This window comes from Micropterus dolomieu, linkage group LG13 (genome assembly GCF_021292245.1).
Source record: "Micropterus dolomieu isolate WLL.071019.BEF.003 ecotype Adirondacks linkage group LG13, ASM2129224v1, whole genome shotgun sequence".
Taxonomy (NCBI): domain Eukaryota; kingdom Metazoa; phylum Chordata; class Actinopteri; order Centrarchiformes; family Centrarchidae; genus Micropterus; species Micropterus dolomieu.
In genome coordinates, this window is record NC_060162.1 from 14554320 (window position 1) to 14573606 (window position 19287).

A 19287-nucleotide genomic window follows, 5' to 3' on the forward strand; every position below is an offset into this window, starting at 1 on the left:
TATTTGTGTGCTTGCAATGTTTTGTTGTACTGTGAGAATTTGTTCATGTTTGTGTGTGAGCGAGTGCACATATGCATGCAGTTGTGTGTATGTGATTTAAGACAGGGAGATGAAAGGGAGTTGTAATTACAGGGAAGCGTATCTGTCTATTGCAGAAGTATCCGAGGAATGGCACAAACTGGGCCAAAAGCCTGAGGTCATTAGATCTGCTGCTTGTGTGTGTGCATGTGTCTGTTAGCTAGTGTATGTGTGTGTGAGAGAGAGAGGGAGAGAGCAAAAGGAAAGAGAGAGTGTAAGAGTGAAAATGGGAGACAGAGAGAGATCAGCTTATAACTTCAGTTCCTCAGAGTCAACCTCTGAACTCTGCTTCTCATTATTGGCTCTGCCTCGCTCTCGTTTCTCAGCAGTAGCTGGTTGTGGTTAGACCAGGCAAGGCCCCGTTTCTGTAAATCCATGCAGTCTTATTGCCTGAGAGGAATCCCAGAATTTCCTGCGCTCTAAAATACACTTGTGTAAACATTCCAAAATATCAAATGATAGGGATTTCACTGTGTACTGTGCGAATGGATAATCCCATGCAAAGACTGTGGCTATAATACACTGTTCCACTGTCTCTGGTCTGCTTTCCTTTCTCTCCCAACCCATCCTTTCTCTCTCTCTCTCTCTCTATCTCTCTCTCTCTCTCTGTTTTTCTGGGGCTTTCTGCCTCTGTTCTCAACTTCTCCCTCCCTTCATATTTCCTTTCATCACTTCCTCTGTCCCTCCCACCATCTTGTTGTTATCACTTCAATTCACTTCACATTGCCAAAGGAAGTGAGAAAATAAAACATGTGCATAAACAGAAGAATTGTGCTATTCAAAATATATTCACAGATAAGTAATATTAGAAAAAGAAATAATAACAAAAATGTAGACTTGAATGTAAGTGTGTGTGTGTGTGTGTGTGTGTGTGTGTGTGTGTGCGTGCGCTGTGTGTGTCTAGGTCACTCACTGTCCCTCAGGTTGTGGCATGTTGATGCTGGATTGGTATTGGGCAGCAGGATATGAACCGTCTCCTTTGCTAAGGAGGTTTTTTTTTACTTTTCAAAGCTCATATAGCTCTTTGAAATCTGAGATTACATGGATGATTACAAGTAAATGTTCCTTATTTCATTGAATGTTTTACATTGTAGGAGGAAGTGCATCTCTGTCTCAGGCACACCTGTCGAACAGTGACCACATATTCTGTTTTCTGTCTCTCTCTTCACAGTGGACGATGACTTCATTGGTCTCGGTGATCTGCCGGAAACGTTCCCCTCAGACCCCCCCGAGCCGCTGCCGGTGTTTTTGATGGAACCAGAGGAGGCCTACATAGTCAAGAACAAGCCAGTCAACCTATACTGCAAGGCCACTCCGGCCACCCAGATCTACTTCAAGTGCAACAGCGAATGGGTTCACCAGAAGGAGCACACTGTGGAGGAGCGGGTTGATGAGAACTCTGGTCAGTAAATAGATCAGCTGCATACACATTCAAGTGTGTGTCTAAATCAACCCTCTCTCATACATAACACATTTTCATTTGTAAATGCATTTTATGTTGCACAGATTGTTTTTTTATCACTTTAACAAGGAAACTCGAACATCTGGAAACTGCATTGCCACTGCAAAATATTTATACTATTGTATTTGTGTTCCTTACAATATGGACTCCTGGCAACTAAAACATAATTAATGTTTTTATGGTTATGTACGTATGTATGAAAACAGTTGGTTATGGATTAGTGAAAGGTCATTGTACTGGTTAAAAGAAAAAGTATATAAAGTATATAAACTTAAGGCATGACTCAAGATTATAATTTTTTTAAACCAAAACCAAGACCACTCCCTAGCTAAGTGCTTGAGTAGCCTAAACCTAACAACACTTTGGATGTAGGATGGATGCCCAAAGATACCCCAACTTCCACCCTATGCCAGACATCATACTGTACAGTATATCAGGTAGTATATTAGTAGGATAATAATATTTTGTAGGTACAAGCGTTGATCAAAACCTACATAGTGCACATGCTCACACAAATATGTGCACAGACATACACACAATATTTGTCTGCATAGCAATATTACAGGCCAGTTTATTTGATCAGCTAGTGGCATCACCTTATCTGCGTAAAAGGCTTGGCTTAGAGCGTCTCAATAAAGACATCTTTCCTTTCATTGGGGATACTAGCACCACCACTTCTGTGGCATGTGTCATTTTGGGTGTGTAAGTGTGTGTTTATGTACATGTTTGTAAGCATCTAGAGGAAGTAAAGGAAGTGAAGCTCCAGCAAGGTTGTTTTTGACAGAATTCAGCCCCAGAAGGCACCAGAGCCATTACACACAACAGCCCTGCACTGATTGGCTGCATTCAGCTGCTGTATTGGAAATTGAGTTCTTTCTGTCGCCCACAGGTACCAATCACATCGTATTTACCCTTTTCATCCCACTGTTTTGCCACACACATGTCTGCATTCTCACACACAGACAGCTGCGCCTTCACTTAAATGTGAATGTTTAGGCATGTAAGCACACACTTACATGCACTTCAAAGATCGTCAAGCATTCTCATGCATTTTGTAGTTGAGGTATTTAATATAAATGCCTGTCAAGGAAATACACAGCATTGTTGCAGCACAGGTGATAAACAAGCAGATACACAGATACAAAAAGATTGTTGCAGCCAGCACAAATATAAAAGGACTATTGAAAAAAACAACCCAAATCCCAACCTGAAATCCTTTCATTTTGACCTAGTGTACTTCAGGAAGAATACACAGATCTGAGCATGTGTTTCATGGTTAGGATTATGACAAAGAAGAGGTTGGAGGTAGCAGTGGCTTTTAGCCTTTGTGTCAGAAGGTTTTGTGCTAAAAGCATCAACGTGGAAAACAACCCACACATCATACACGCATCCACTCGACCAGGCCATATCCACAGGCTATTTACTGCACAGATAATCATTCATTTATGCTCTTGCGCACCACACCACACACACACACACACACACACACACACACACACACACACACACACACACACACTAGAGCACAGTGGATGTGTGTAGCCTTTCTCAACCCACTCCATTGCTCTCTGATTTCCCCAGATTGACAGAAAAGCAGCACCGATAGAAACTGGCCAACCTGGTCAATACCACTGATACTGTAGCCTGAAGAAATTGGATCTCTCCTCTTTACCCAGCTCTCTCTCTACCCCTGAGTTTCTTGTTTTCTCTCGTCCTGTCTCTGTGTCTCACTTTCATGTTGGTGAGTACTTATGATCTTATGAAAATAAGATAAAATGAGAGATAATGATATATTGATATTGATAATGAGATTAAGAAAGTGATAGAAACTGCGAGAGAGTGAGGACAGAAACCGCAAATGCCGGTGTTAATTTTTTCCATTGCATCTTCATCCAGATGTTTAACACACTTGGATGACAACTAAGGTGCTGTTCACTTCATACACATACACAGGAACAACATTGTAGATCCATTTATTTGTGTGTATTACATGTGTTTAGCAAGTGAGTAGTGGTCCTGAAAGGCTTGACAACACTAGGGTTGGCCTATGGATCTTTTTGGTCAAGTTTAAAGAAAAGTACCTTCAGTATTTTCTTCTCATCAATAACTTGGTAACTCCTTGATATACTGACTTGAAGGGGATTAATACTTATTCAAACAAATATTTTGTATTATATTTGTAGTTAATTTAGATCACTTTGTAAGATCTACTTTCACTTTGACATGAAAGGGTCTATTTGTGTTGATCGATTTGTCAAAAAAGCCACATTGAATTCACTCTGATTCAGTGTTCAAGAAGCACATTAAAACATGGAAAAGTTCAATGGGGGTGAATACTTGGCATTGTATGAGGCAAATAACAATTGTACTTAAGATGTTTGCGTCATAAAAGCAACTGCCTGCTAAAAGCACAATTTGTGGGGCATCAGGAGTTGCCATGTAATCAGCAATATGGGTCTTGATTCACTGATGGCCTTTCCCTGCACAATGTTCTTCACAGCATGAAACAACTCACCTGCAGCTCTCTGCTGTGGCTTTTCAAGAGACCTCACGTGGGTATATGTTATGTCCAACGGCTTTTTAAATCAATGGATGTGATACACAGTGGGCAATGTGGAGCACATGCAACACACAAGCACTTGACACAAAGGTACATACAGTACATAAAACTGATTACCATCTCAAGTGGTGTAATTGGACAGTATTGTTTTCAAAAGAGTAGGTGATTACATGTGGAAAATTATAGACCATTTGATTGCATGTGATTATCCTATAATAATGTGCTTGTCCAGAAACAGAAACAACAAAAAGAAAGAAAAAAGTTATATTTACACAGTTGGCAGAATGGATTGTGAATGCACCTGTGCAAAAAAGTTGTTGTTTTGTTTTTAAGTTCAGCTGGGGACCAGTAGGGAATAGGGAGAGTTTTATTCGTGTGACCATGAACCACTCTGATGTGAACTCGACCAGTTTTGCGTGAAATAATGGGGGTGCACATTAAAAGAAGACATAGATTCTGATCACATGTACAAAATGTTACTTAGCAGGAGGCAATAATAGAAAAGTGGTGTGAAGGAACAAAGCGTGAGGGCAATTTGTTTTACAAATAGCCTTCTCGACAGTAATGATTTAGCTTTGGATACTCATCCTGCTGTCACCTGAACACTGTAGAATTTACCTCACCGTGCTGAGGGCAGGTTATAGTCTGCTGTGAGCAAAAGGAGCATTGATCTGAGCAAATGAGCAGCAAATTATAAGTAGACACAGCGAGTGTAATGTACACTTGAGACAGCTTTTCACTGTCTCTGAGAAATGAGTAAGAAGATCAAACAGGAGTGCTCTTCGTCTGGCCAGATAATCACAGCATTTACCCCATCTCTCCTCCTTCAGTTCTCCTTCAATGACCAATGCCTCCTCTTCTGCCTGACTGGTCTCATCAATAATGTTAGCCAGTGCTAATACTAAGAAGCCAGGCTAGCTCACTTTAATGATCACATTAATAATGAATAATTTCCAATGAGGTTCCCTACTTCATCCAGCTATTAATGAGACCTATTGTAGAATAATTTCTAATGCTAATTGCCACATTGACGGGTGTGAAGTAGTCCCTCATTGCTGGTCCTGCCATGGGCCACACTTGCTTTGCCCCTCTAGATTGCAAATTGAGCGAAGGTCTGTGTTTGTTTTGTTGTTATAATTGTAATGTTATACAGTGTACTAAGCGCTGCTAGCTGAGCAAACACATGAAGTCACTGGATGAGGTCAGCAGGCTCATTTGAGAGCCCAGCTCTTCTGCTAGAGTGATCCTTCTGATGTATTTCAAGTGCAACACGTCAGTTTAATCCTGCTTTAGTAATAGCTATGAGAGCATGAATGACTCTCAAAGTGGAGGGCTTATAGTAACATCAGACAATAATATGTATATGTACAATAATAATGCTAGATAATTCACCACTATAGAAGCTTTTCCAGACATGCAGAGAGAAAAAATTAACTGATTCTGGCACGTGTTTTACACCCTCAGTGAATTCATATCTACTTATTGTTTCCACTATTGATTTTGCCTCTGCTACTCTGTCTGTGATGTTCTCACATCCATCACATCCATCCTTGACATTCACAAACTAACAGTACACATTCTCTCAGACAAACACATTGGCATACAGTACAGATGACCACTGACACACACCCTTGGACTCACACATGCATGTTCACACACACACACACACACACACACACACACACACACACACACACACACACAGACATTCTGTTAGTCTGCCTGTCGGCACACTGTGTAAATTTTACATGAGAGCTAAGCTGGTGTGTGGGATGTCACTGTGCGTGGTGTGTGTGCCAGAACAGGGGAGGCTGTGTGAATGCACTGAACCTGAAGTAAAATGGCATGTTCATTTTTTAACAATCCAGTCTCTTTGCATTTTTCATTAAACCAGAAATTCAGACACCTACTGTGTTAACCTACAGTAGTGAAACTGCAGAATCAATCCTGAACCTTTCTAGAAATTGTGGTCATCTGGAATATTCTCTTCCACTGGTGCAATATAAGAGAATTTATAATGATTTGTATTCTTTGTGATACGGACTATTTTCTTTCAGAATGTCTTTGTCTCAGTAATATACAAGACAGATAAGACTGCATCCATGAAAACTAAACTTAATGAAATTTTAGGTATCCAAAATTGCTCAATAGACTATATCCAGATTTTTATTGATAAATCGGTCACAACATGCGTGAGCTTAAACTACAAGCAAAGCTTCACAGTGTGTCTCAAGCTGGTCCATTTTATCTCAAGTTCAGTAGGCAATGAATCACTAAGTAATGAATTAGATAGGCAAAGATTAGGTACTGATTGAATGAACATCAGGGCACTGACGAGTCAATGATGTGTGACACAATTTCAAGGCAGCACATGAGAATGATGTCAGCTCAGCAACACAAGGTATCTCTGAGATAAGCTCAGTTAAAAATAAATAAATAAGACAAAGGTTTCAGTTGCTTGCCAAGTGGCCATTTTTACAGAATAAAAAAACATAAAACACAGCTAATAAGAAGAGGAAATTAATGTTCAGTAAGTTTAATTCTAACAATAGTCAGTATTACTGTAGTTTTGTTGTGTGCTCTAGCTCCTGTCTAGTACAATTTGTAGTAATCTAGTGGTGTACATCTGACTGACTCCAAAGATCCCCCCAATTCAAGATGCTGTGAGTAATGTTTTCAAAATATCTCACTATGTCAGCCTGACAATGTGTCAGCTAGCTAGTGATGAGCCTTAACACAAGAAGCTTTAGGATCTTTGCTCTTTGTTGTTTTTGTGGTTTCCATAATTGTCTAAAGCTTCCTTCTTCTCCCATTTGTTTTCCAATATCAAAAACTAGAGGCAGGAGATACCATGCTAAATAAAGGGAAGTTTAATAGTTGGTTGGCTAATTATCAATACCTAAGAGAAGCTAGTTAGCTCACTAATTATCTAACTAACCTTTGAAAAGCTCCATTTTAGTGCTATACTAGTACTTAGTAATGTTGGCCTTTTGACAACATGATCAGAATTATATAACACAACTATCCCCTTTTTTGTGTCTAGTGAACAGACACCAGCCTCATCATTCTTTTTTGAATTAGCGTGCAATGATGTGCACTAAGGAAAGAGTGTTGGGGATGTTGGAGAGAACCACATGGGAAAACATTTTTACAAATATGAGCAATTAGAATGTGCAAAAATCACACAATATCTGTAACAGTGAGAAGATGTAGGCTACAAATCCCTGTTCACTTGTTAAGTCACACGACAATGACTCAAAGCTTTTTAACACATCCGGACACCAGCAGTCCAAAAAAATGGCAAAATTTGGAACATTTGGTCAATATTATAGGCAGGCTATGCACATAGCCACACAGTACAAGAATAGTGTGCACAATCATTAAACCTTGGATTGGATGTATTACAACTGTAACAGAAGACTCCCAGTTTCTGTCATTCTGTCAGCTAACAATAAAAAAATTGTTACAGAGTTATCACCAAAACTGGGTGACTAAAGAGTGGTGGAAAAGCTGCCAGGCAAATGACAGGATGTGAACTGGGCAGAGGACATAAATCTGTGTATGCAGTCTTCCAAGTGGTAATGGTACAGGTTGGTGGCGGAGTTCTAATGGTGTGGGGAAAGTTTCCTATGTACACAAAAGGCCACAGTCCACTTTCACATTATTGCTGACCAGGTATATGAGCATGACAGTTCCTGGAAAATGACGTCAACTATTTTTTTTTTTTTTTCTCCAGTGAGCTGCACAACCCCCATATTTAAACCTAGTAGAGCAGAACTTTGGGGTGAAGTGGCATGGGATATTCACAGCATAAATGTTCTTCTGTAGAACTGCTGCAGCACCATTGAGTCAATGTGTCCTGTAAAGTATTTCCAACATGAAACCATGCATATTGAAATCCAGGTTGCTCTGGAGGCCAGCAGCATCCACCTAGAAGTATAGGCACGGTCTTACACACACACATTATAATAATTATCTTCTTTTAGTATCAACCCTGCTCACATTGGGTTGAAAGTGTTATCTGTCTCATAATGTCTCAAATATCTGTCTTACCGTTGTCAATTTCAAATTTTCTTTATGATACCACCTCACAAATATCCCATTTAATCAAAAAAGGATAACGGAATGAGCAGGAATATGGCACGATATTGCATGGCGAGAATCTGCATCTGGAATGAATGCTCTTGCACCACATAATCCAAATATATATGCATGCACTCATTTTGGATGCTCTCACACATACACAGACATACACACACTGTAGGAGCAGCGTAATCTGCTCTAGAGGGGCGGCTGTGGGTAGAGGCATTTGTTTTGGGGATGATTTGTTTGTTTGGGTCTTGGCACCCAGATGAGCAGTAATCAGAGGAGTTAGCAAACAGGATTGTGTTAGCCATGACGCCGAGATTCCTCCCCCGCAGGGCCCAGACCCAAACAGCTCAATGCTTTGGCTCTAGAATTGGTGACAGACTAACACACACATACACAATCACAAATACCCATTGTCAAAGTATGTGATGTGACTGAATTGTATTGATTTGTTTCATGGGATCTAGTTCTGACTTTAGCATCGACTTCTCCCAAGCGAGAGAATACAATGTTTCGATGTGTGTATTGTATGAAGGTAGTGTGTATGATATCAACTGATTCATTTTAGTCTCACTTGTTATCCATCTTCTCTGTTGATATGTACTAATACTTTTTGTTGTTCTCCTTTACTTTCTCCCCTTCCCCCATTTCCCTTTTCTAAATTCCCATATTGTTCTTCCACATCCTTTCTGTCTTTCATTGCAGGCTTGGTTGTGAGAGAAGCAAGCATAGAGATCACTCGGCAGCAGGTGGAGGAACTGTTTGGGCCGGAGGACTTCTGGTGTCAGTGTGTGGCCTGGAGCTCTGCAGGGACCACCAAGAGCCGCAAATCCCATGTCCGTATCGCCTGTGAGTATTCTCATTCCACTCCTTATCCCATTACTCAGTCTTTATCTTCTCTCTCATATTCGGATTCCTTTTCCAAACAAAATATCTCTGCTGCCAAGGAAATGCATCTCTCAGAGAACTTGTGTATCGTGACAGATTTATAGATTCTGGAGATAGAAGCAGTGAAAAAAAGATTTTACTAACATGGGACTCAAGTGTCCCTTTGAACTTGAGTTGATAAAAAGCCTTCAGAATCTGAATCAGTTTCCTTGTGTACAATATAAGAGTAATCACGGTGGAGAGGCTACGGCACATGTTTATGCCAGTGTTCCCTCTTTTTCTTGTAGGTGGTCCTCATTTGTTCTCTGCCTGTGTGTTTGTCCTCCTGCTGGAAAGCACAACACAATTGTTTCCAAGTAATGAGAAATATTGTGTTGCCTCTAAAGTTTGGGCTCATTTTTAACTGTTCCCCAAAGGATGTGCCAATCAAAATCTGAAAAGTAATGAAACCCCAGAAGACGCAGATGAGGAAAGCTGAGTTGTAACAGTATAGTTTAGTTCCTGCAACACAATGCATATTACATAACACAGCTGCTTACACATTGTTGTCAAAATTCCACCTGAAGGGGCTTCTTTTATAGTATCAGCTAGATCATCAAACTTTCAACTCCTGTCAAAGTCATTTCAAGGCGTTGTGACTGACACGTCCCGCTCAGCTTTGCATTTTCTGTTTTGACTTGTGGCAAACAGACAAAAAAAAATGCAACACCCACTTGCAGTGTGTCAGATATATTGTTATCACTGCTAGATGGGGCTGGATAGGGATATCACTTGAGCTTAATGTTTAGCTGGCAACTCAGTGCCACTGTCAGAATGATTTCATCTTCACTATACAGTACAGCAGAGTAGCACAGTAAGGAGTCAATATCCATGTTTTTCACCTGATCTACTCCATTTCGAGGCACTTAGCATTCATATACCTCTCCCTCTCAGTTTTTATCTCACCTAATTCTAATTTTCTTCCTCTGCATCTTTATGTAGTTGTCTCTCTAACTCTCTTTCTTACTGTTTCTCCCTGTTTTCTGTAGAGTTTCTCCTTATATTCAGTGTATTCCCTCTTTTTCAAACAGCAGTAGCTCTTCTCATTACTGTTTCTATTATACTAGCCTGGTGAATCAGAATCATGCCTCTCAGTCTCCCACTGAGCCCACTCCCGCTGCTCCACCTCCTATAATCACCCATGATGAGCAGCCTTCCAGCACTAACCTATCCTTCAAATCACAATGGACCCCTCTTCCCCTCCCATTAGCTTCTGCTGAATGGATTAGCTCCTCTACTGGGCTCTCTCTCCAGGCAGGCTTCTTGTCAGAGCCAGACTCTATCCCGTTAGGCTAATGGAAACTGGGCTTGTTTTCCTCTCCTCTCCCATCATCTAAACATGCAGTTTAATCAGACGGTGAGTCAGAGCCAGCGATGGTGAGTTAAGAGGTTTTTGTGTTGAAGAACTGGCTTTCAGACTTGCAAAAAGGCTGGACTGGCTAAAAGTGTTGTGCGAGTATCTATGTATTCTTTGGAAGAAGAAAGAATGCGTAAATTCCCGTTGATTGTCTTTTCTTTATGTGACCTGAGTTTTTATTGTCCATATTTAGGGAGCAATGATGGCTTGCCAAAGACAGGCAATAAGAGTATGTGCACAGAAGCAAATTAAATAAAGATCAACGGAAATACATCACGATTGTCAGAGTGTAGTGTTTGATTTGTTTGTTTGTGGCCTTCTGTAATTTTACAAAATAATGAGTAAAACCTTAAATGTATTACTAGTGACTTTATTAATGATTAAAGCTCAAACATGATAAGATTTGCACCAGATTCTTATGATTAACTAAGTGTGGAAGAAATTGTTACTGAAGTGTAATGCTGGTGTAATTTAGCATGACAAGTATTCAAACATATCCCACTTAAAGTAATGGTTGTCATATGTGTTTCGCTGCTGAGGAGGGAATGGTGTGACTCCCACAGGAATGTCCACTCAGCTGGTCCCACACTCTTCAATGTCCCGCCACACCGATCAGGGTTACACAAAGTGAGGAAAGGAGAGACTCCAGAGGGGAAGCATAATTTAAACCCACATCCAATAAAATATACAGTGCAAAATAATCACTCGCATGCTACTTTACTGTGTTTCATCAAGAGTAAACCAGAGGTTTGCATTAAATCATGATGAATAAAAAACAATGTAAGCACTGGGTGTTTAATTTTAATTTAACAAGCTGTATTTGATCTGTTGATGAGTAAGAATAGCATGAATATTTCACATGAGCTATACCATTAATGCTAATGGTGTACAATAATGCATCCACTTAGTGGATTTTAGTTGACACTAAAAGAATAAAATGAGTGACTGTGGGGCATCTAAACAGTTTATTTGTCATTATTTGGCTTTTACTGACCCTCACATGTATGTAACCATGTTTTACTTCTCTCATGATAAACACACTATAATCAATTGTAAAAATGGGCCAAACCAGAACCTGATATGGACCTTACCATAGGCACTGCCACCAGTAAGTGGCCGCTACGCATTATGGTCCATTATAAACCACCAAAAGGCATGTTGAAGTACTGCACACTGAGCAGCCAGGCCAGTACCCAGTGAAGACTTGCATACTATCCATTAGCTTTACACGGACATAGAAGATTAAATGTATTGGATTTGACTGCAGTGCATATATAGTGCCGTATATCAAGTAGTAAGTGTGTCAAAGTGTAGGGGAAGGTGTGCCTGATTCTCCTTCTCACCTGTCATAGTTTGACATCTTCTTTTATCTTTTGGAGGAAATATGAACTAGGATCCATCTCTACATTGTAGTTCTGACATTAGAGCAACTGTACAACGGTTCTTACAACTTCAAACAACAGTAATCTTTTGAGACATAGTTTTGCTACCTTCCTTTTCCTGTCCTGTCCTCTCCTTTTCTTTCCGTCTTAAGAAAAACTGTTTGTTCTTGGTTCCAATTCCATACAGCTATGTCCCAGAATATGCCCCTCCAGTCATTCCCTATTTTAATTTCATACCAGACTTTCACGGAAATTGCTTTCAATTCAACACTCACCCTTTCAGCTTTTATAATACATTGAAATTTGTGGAGTTATGGCATATCCCCCCGAAGCCATGGATACTCTCAGGTTGAATTGGGACAAGGGCTCTCACTGAATTTGTTATTTTAAGGTTTATTTTACCAAATAAAAAATGAACCTTAAAATGATCATAGGTTTTCTTTGGGGCTTCCGGGTGTAGCTTGATCATGTATTCTGTAATAAGAACATGACCAAGTTTCTCCCAGATGGGGGTGTGGAACAGTTAGCTGAACAGTAAAATGTATCTGTTTCTGTAGAATGTCTGATGAAATCGGTAAATTGAGCCTCTGTTTTGATCAGGTTTTAGGACTGTCTCTTTTCATTGCAGATGATGCTGTCTTATGATGTCCTATATATGCATTCATACACATACTCCAATCTCTTCAGACATTGAACAGTTATTTACTATGATAGATGTGGGTACTGTAGCCTATTACAATTATATAACCAATGTACCCAAGAGCATTAGACTTATTATGTGACTTATTATGTTCTGAACCTGAAATACATATTCTGCCATACAATCTGTGTCACTTCACATCTGCTGGTGCTTTAGTCTTTTAGTATACCCACATCTAGAACTTGAATTCAAAGGAAACATGCTATCCATATATTAACAGCATTTTTTGAAGAAGAATTGCCATATAGTTTCCACAGACTGAATCGCTGAACCAGGGTAATTTCTGGGTTTGTTTCCATGGACACAGTTAGGTCTAGGTAGAATAAGAAACTGATTAAATGTATTGTTATCAGAAATTAGATGTAAAGTAGATGCATGCTCTTAGTACTTCTCATAATGTTGCAACAAGTTTGCAGTTTTGTTAGAGCTAATTGACTGAAAATAGTAGTGCTTGATCTCAGTCATTTAACATGTATATTTCATGCTTAGTTCAACTCTGATCTCTCAAGGTTTGAGTTTGATTTTAAAGTTAGCTGTAACCTCTCACCTTGTAGTTACAGCACAAAACAACGAGGGATCAGTTCATGTCAGATTCTTTAGTCTCTTCTTGCAGATTAAAGACTGTAGAAGAGAGTTCCTATTTGTGCACCTGTCCCTATTCACCATATAAATTTACTGATTTTGGAAAATTCAAATGTATGTAGAATTTTTGAATAGGAAAAACATGCTATTTTGAAACACGCTGGACGTGGTTACTGTTTAAGATTAAATCTGTCAGTAAAAAAGTTTACGAGTTTTCCAGGAGTATTGCAAAGGCTGTGGAAATGGTATCAGTGGAGTTTGGAGGTTTGATTGTAGATTTGATGCTTCAGTAACTCCGAAGTAGTACTGTAACTCCCCATTAATCTCCTCTCCTCTGTTGTTGTGTATGAGGCCCATGCTCCTGTCTCAGTCTGTGCAGCAGGTGAGGATATATGTCTAATGGGCTTCGGGTCCCAGTGTAGCATGACACCTTCAGTAATCCTTCCCTGTCAGCTCCACTATCCCTGCCCTGCACTTCTCTATCAGGGCTCTCACACCACAAAAATATTGGTTTTTCATTGGAGGGCGAGTGATCCCCTTCTCCGCCTCTCCCTTAGATCTACTTCAGGCAAGTTTATCTTTGTGCTGTAGGTGAGGGAGTGATAGAAAGAAAGCATAAATCTCAGTTACTGTTTCTAACATTTAAATACGCGTTGTTATTCATTGCTTTTGCACATGGGGCAATTATTATTGACGAGTCTGCCTTTTCTTTTGAAGATTTAATGTTAGTTTACCGATACTATTATTGACTGACTTAGCATTTAATTTCAACCATAGTTCTCAAAACAGTCCTCACATCTACAAGTCAATCATATAATGGTAAATATTGATACAAAATGTGTTTCTGTCTCTTCATTGTAGACTTGAGGAAGACGTTTGACCAGGAACCTCTTGGGAAGGAAGTGTCACTCGAACAGGAAGTGTTGCTCCAGTGTCGCCCACCTGAAGGCATCCCCGCTGCTGAGGTAAAGTTCAATAGGCATTTCACTGAGCCGGCACTGTAGTTGTCGGGATAATTAGATTACTTGTTTGAAATGATATGTTCTAATATGCACTTATACAAGTTTCCCTTAGAAATGTAGGCAGTTGTGATTATCCATACTTAGCCCAGCAACAAGTTCTTGCCTCAAATCCTATAAACTGGCTAGTCTGAAAAGAGGTTTATGTGAAGAGCTTCACTGACTTTTTGGTGTTGGTTTCTGCTGAAATGTTGCCACCATTTCTGGTGTGATTTTTAAAAGAGTATCTAATGGGTAGCTAAAATTTCTGTATATTGTATATGTATATTCGCGTATGTATTTGTTAGCATGCATTATATTTATATGGGAAATGCCAGTCACTGGTTCTGTTCTTTTATGCAACTTAAAAAGGTGAAAACTGTGTTGATTGCAGAACTTGCCTACGTTTTGAATACCCATTTCATAACTTGCAATTAAATAACACTGAATAAATCTGACACAGTCCAGTGAACAGATAAGGACATTTTTTCACCACTGCCTGGGCTATTTAAGCTGTTTGTGTATTTCCTGAACATCGGCCAGTCACTGCAATTTGGTCATAGGAGCGAAAATTGTAATTATCTGCTGAGGGGAAAAAAGAATAAAACCAATTGTGTCCCTGTCTTACCTTAGCTCAGCCAATATCTCCTCCTTGCTCTACTTCCTCCCTGCCCTACAGTAGAACACTGTTATAGCTGCATTTGAAAAAGCTCAGTTGAGATTGCAGGAACATAAATAGAGGATGAAAGGTTGGTTTGATGGGTGGGGGGCTTTGGTGTTTTTTTTTGGGGTTGGGGGGAGTTGGGGATGTAGGGACTGAACTCTGTAAAGGCTTGTGATTGACCTGGAAAAGCAGAGTTAAGTGAGTGGAACTGCACAGCATTTATCCCTGCTGAAAGTGCTGACAGGCTAAATGGTCGAAAGTTTGGGACTGGCTCTCTGCAGACTCTCCTTATACAATCCAGGCTTCAGTCTGATAGTGTTGCTTTGACAGCCATATAGTACTGGTGATTCTGCCGACTGTCTGAGGTCCCACTGTCAATCCTGGATTGGCTCAGTACAGCCATTAAAGACTCAGCTGGGGTCCAATCATGACACATCTATGTTTTTTGAGATATGGAGTTGCTGTGGCAACCCAGATCTATATGGGTAAAGGTATGCAATTGTGTGTGTCTCCTCTTACCATGACATGTAGCCAAAAGCATAAACAGATTGTTTACTATTCTCTCTGCATTCGTCATTTTCTGTATTCTGACGAGATTGTTTTCCCTGTTTACTTTTCCTTCCATAATCGAGTTAAATTTTATGCGTGTACAGAGGCACTTTTTCAGCTTCTTTAATTACTCACACTTACCTCATGGCTACAAAAGAAAAAAAAAACAACAGTTCCATTCCACAAGTTGTTCTTCCTCTCTTTTTTTCTAACTCAAACAGCTGCCTCAGTGGGAAAAAGGACAAAACTGAATGCTGCTTTTTCATCTGTGTTTGTCAGGCCTTTTCTCACAGAAGCCCGCCAGAGAAAGAGCCTTGGAAAGAAAGCAGATGGGCTAAGTCTGTGGTTACATATGAATCTGCAAAAATATGTAGCAGCCGTTGTGAAGGAAAGATCTGTCATATTTCACCCACTCTACGACAAACAAAATATAGAGAGAGGATAAGAGACGCTGAAGGCAGAGGGAGAAGAGCTGTTGAGGGTTGTCGGGGTTGGATCCAGTGGGTTGTTGTCAGGCCTCCAGTGGGCTGTCAGTTCGCTCTGTGGTTCCTTTATAGGCCTTTGCCTAGCGAGGGAGAGGCTGGCAGGATGGCAGGCTGTGGCTAAGCCATAAAACCCATGCTCTTACAGCACTTTTGTGAAATCATGTGGACTGTATGTGATGGACTTTGTGCTCTGTGGCAGGCTCCAAAGTTATTCTTTCATGTTAAAGACAAGAAGGACACACATACTGTGTTGACTTTGCATGTACTGTATGGTCACATCGCATGTTCACATGTCAAAGACCTAGGAAGGACATTACAAGCCTGCATGCTCAGGCACACATGATAACATGCTGCCAACAACTCAATTGAGCACTGAAAGTCTATTCATCTATTCTATATAGAGTGAATAGTGCAATTGTGGCCAACAGGCTGGCAGAAGAAGATTCACTGCTGATGAAATGGAAGAAAGACTTTGTGCTTCCTCCTTTCAAACTCAAAAATGAGTTATTCTGTCTTTTAGGTTCATCACAGCTATCCAAACTTGTACATATTACAAAGTTCTGGGAGCTATCACCCTCTTCTCTTGTCATTGTTGATGGCACTAAAATGACGTTCAGTAAGAATAGTTTCCCTGCTAACATTGTAATTAGTTAAATGGTTGCAACCAGTGACACTTTCTTATTCTTATAGGTGTTAGTATTTTTACTGAAGTTTTAATGAAGGTATTTTGTTGAGATCATCTAAAATGCCACATTTTTGCGGCTTATTTAGACAATGACTTTCCAAAGTAACTCACCCACACACACACACACACACACACACACACACACACACACACACACACACACGTACATTCTCAGAGCTATGAACATTCGGGAGAATCAAAGTGAGTCAATCACAATTAGTTTTGATCTCAGATTACAAAGTGGAACTGCACTATTTGATGTTATCCAGCATCAGTCTTGTGTTCCCTCTTTTGTCTTCCTAGTTTTCTGATGATTTACATTATAGGTTTTTACGATGGTTTACCACAGTAATGACATTCTGTGATTCCATTTAAATGGATTTGAGTCTTTGTTTACATTATGCTGAATTATCAGGACTGCTCCTGTGATGATGCTGCAACTTTTCAAAACAGTTCCCATCAGACATCTCAGATATTATTTTATATATATTTGACAGGTTATTTAACAGGTTCACACTTGATACATTGGTTTTCTGGTGTACAGATAGACCCCGAGTTGTGGAATACAGACACCAACACACACACACGCACACACACACACACACACACACACGCAAAGAAAACAAGCAGCAGGCATTTATTTTGGCTCTCCTTGTGACCATTACCAATGGAACTTTGGCCTTGGAGGACTGAAATACTGCAAGTGAGGTTTCTGAAATACCACAAGGATTCAGTCATCTGAACGTCTTGTATGGTCTGAATACATTAGACACTCACCAGGCTCCCTAAAAGTCATTGTTACATGTTTCCATATGAATATTTGATATGTACTTAATCAAGATCAGAAGGAAAATGTAACTGTTCAGGCTATTCTAGGAAGGAAGGGAGAGGGAGTGATTTGGCAGGAAAGGCTTGGTTTCCGTGTTATTGGGTTTACTTGTTGAGTGCTGCCCATAGATAGTGTAATAAAGGTAAAGATCAACTCAACGCAGATCCTTCTTTTTGAAAACCGCCATGAAGCTCTTTCATCAACATCTGAAGGGTTTCTACTGAAGTAACAGTGGCCTCTTTTCATACTGAAGCATATGTGGCAGGCTCATGAAGTGGACTTAAATCTACTTTGTGAAAGAATATAGCTTTATTGTTCCTTTCTCTTTTCTTCCGCCATGCCCTCCATCTCCAGCTCCACTTCAGAGCACTTGTCACAGCCCTGGGAGAAAGACAAGAGTTCAGAGGTGATGCAGCACAGTGAGCTGCTGAGCCTGTTTCCATGGAAGCTGGATTTTAATTCAGGCATCTTCTCAGTCAGCCGGGGTCCTGCCGTGTTATCATGGGTAACGAGTCATTGATGCTCTGCAGGGAAGGGGCCCTGCTGCCATGATTAAGTCCATTGGCTTTACTGAAAAGAAAAGCCAGGAAACACAAATATCTTTACTTCACACTCCCTCATCCAGAGAAGTGAGGAAACTAAATCAGATGAATTTAAACAGCTGGGATTGCTGCCAGAGTCAAATGCAAGGGTTTCACATGTAGTTATATGAATCCAAAGGGTCGGTAGATTTTGTTATTAAGTTCAAATTATGTTTCCTCACTTTTTCATTGACTAAATGTACCACTAATGACTCAGCATTGAGTGTTATGTATAAAATCAAATCAAGCAATCTGATTGGTTCATAGTAGTGGTGTAATGAGTGTGTACAACGGCTATGACATTGAATTCCTTTGCACTGATCTGTATCACTCTGCGACAAAGTAACGTTAGAAAGTAACACCAGGCACAGTATCAGTACCATTTCTATCAACCCCAGTATCACCTGGCAACAATGTTGCTAAGAATATGCAAGCAAGCAGAGACATGGCAAAAATACACAAACAAACCTCGGATGCACATCTTGAAATGAGAGAGATTAGGACTGTGAGTGGACACAGAGCTATTGGCAACCAAAACTTGAGGACCGGAGAAAGTGGAGTAATATCCTCAATGCAGCACACACATCTCCACCTCACAAAACATGCAAGCCAAGTACAAGTTACCAAAGTCAATCTATACTAGGGCTGCAAGAAAAAGTCATATTGTGAGTGTTGTGAACAATATTGTGATTTGCGATTGCAATTCGATTATAATGAAACAAATGGTACTGTGAGTCTAGTTGCTTAATTAGGCTATCAAGGAATGCACGAAATACTGAAATGTTGAAATGTGTATTTCTCAACTTGAGCAAAGTTAAACAATATTTATAACAATAACAAGTAAAATAGATGTAAAACAGAACAAGGGAAACAAGTTGCTCTACGGAGGAGGCAGCTAGAAGCAGCAAATATTGGCATCCTGGCACCGGCTCAATGTACATCTGTCTACTGCAGAGTCTCTATCCACAACCTGGAGGAGAAACTGTACATGAGTGTATTAAATAAAGAAATGTTTATTAACTATAATGTTTAATTAATAGTTTACTCTTTGTATAACAATTATATATTAAATCCTACATTCATTAGAATTTCATATAATAGTAGGCCTATACTTTTTTAGCACTAGCTGAATATTAAAACCCGTTACAGCTGTTTCATTTCTGTGGGTTGTTTTTATTCATTAAATCCTTGTGCAAGAAAATGCTCTACATCAGTCTCTAATTTGTTAATACCAAGTAATGTTACTAACTTGTCAATAATCATTTAGTTCAACATTTAATGTTTTGCTGTAGCACTTCAAACATTTTTTAATGTCCCGCCCCAAATAAATTGTTCTAATAATTCTAGCCTTTGATGCTT

At 39.8% G+C, this 19287-nt stretch overlaps 1 protein-coding gene across 4 annotated transcripts in view; it reads left to right on the plus strand.

Annotated features, from left to right (window-relative positions):
• unc5cb (unc-5 netrin receptor Cb) overlaps window positions 1-19287 on the plus strand; it is a 118328-nt gene that overhangs the window by 68672 nt on the left and 30369 nt on the right. For all 4 annotated transcript variants that reach the window (XM_046066433.1, XM_046066434.1, XM_046066437.1 and 1 more), the window contains exons 2-4: window positions 1250-1480; window positions 8895-9038; window positions 13999-14102. In XM_046066433.1, coding sequence (XP_045922389.1) covers window positions 1250-1480; window positions 8895-9038; window positions 13999-14102 — 479 coding nt within the window. The remainder of the gene's footprint in view (window positions 1-1249; window positions 1481-8894; window positions 9039-13998; window positions 14103-19287) is intronic.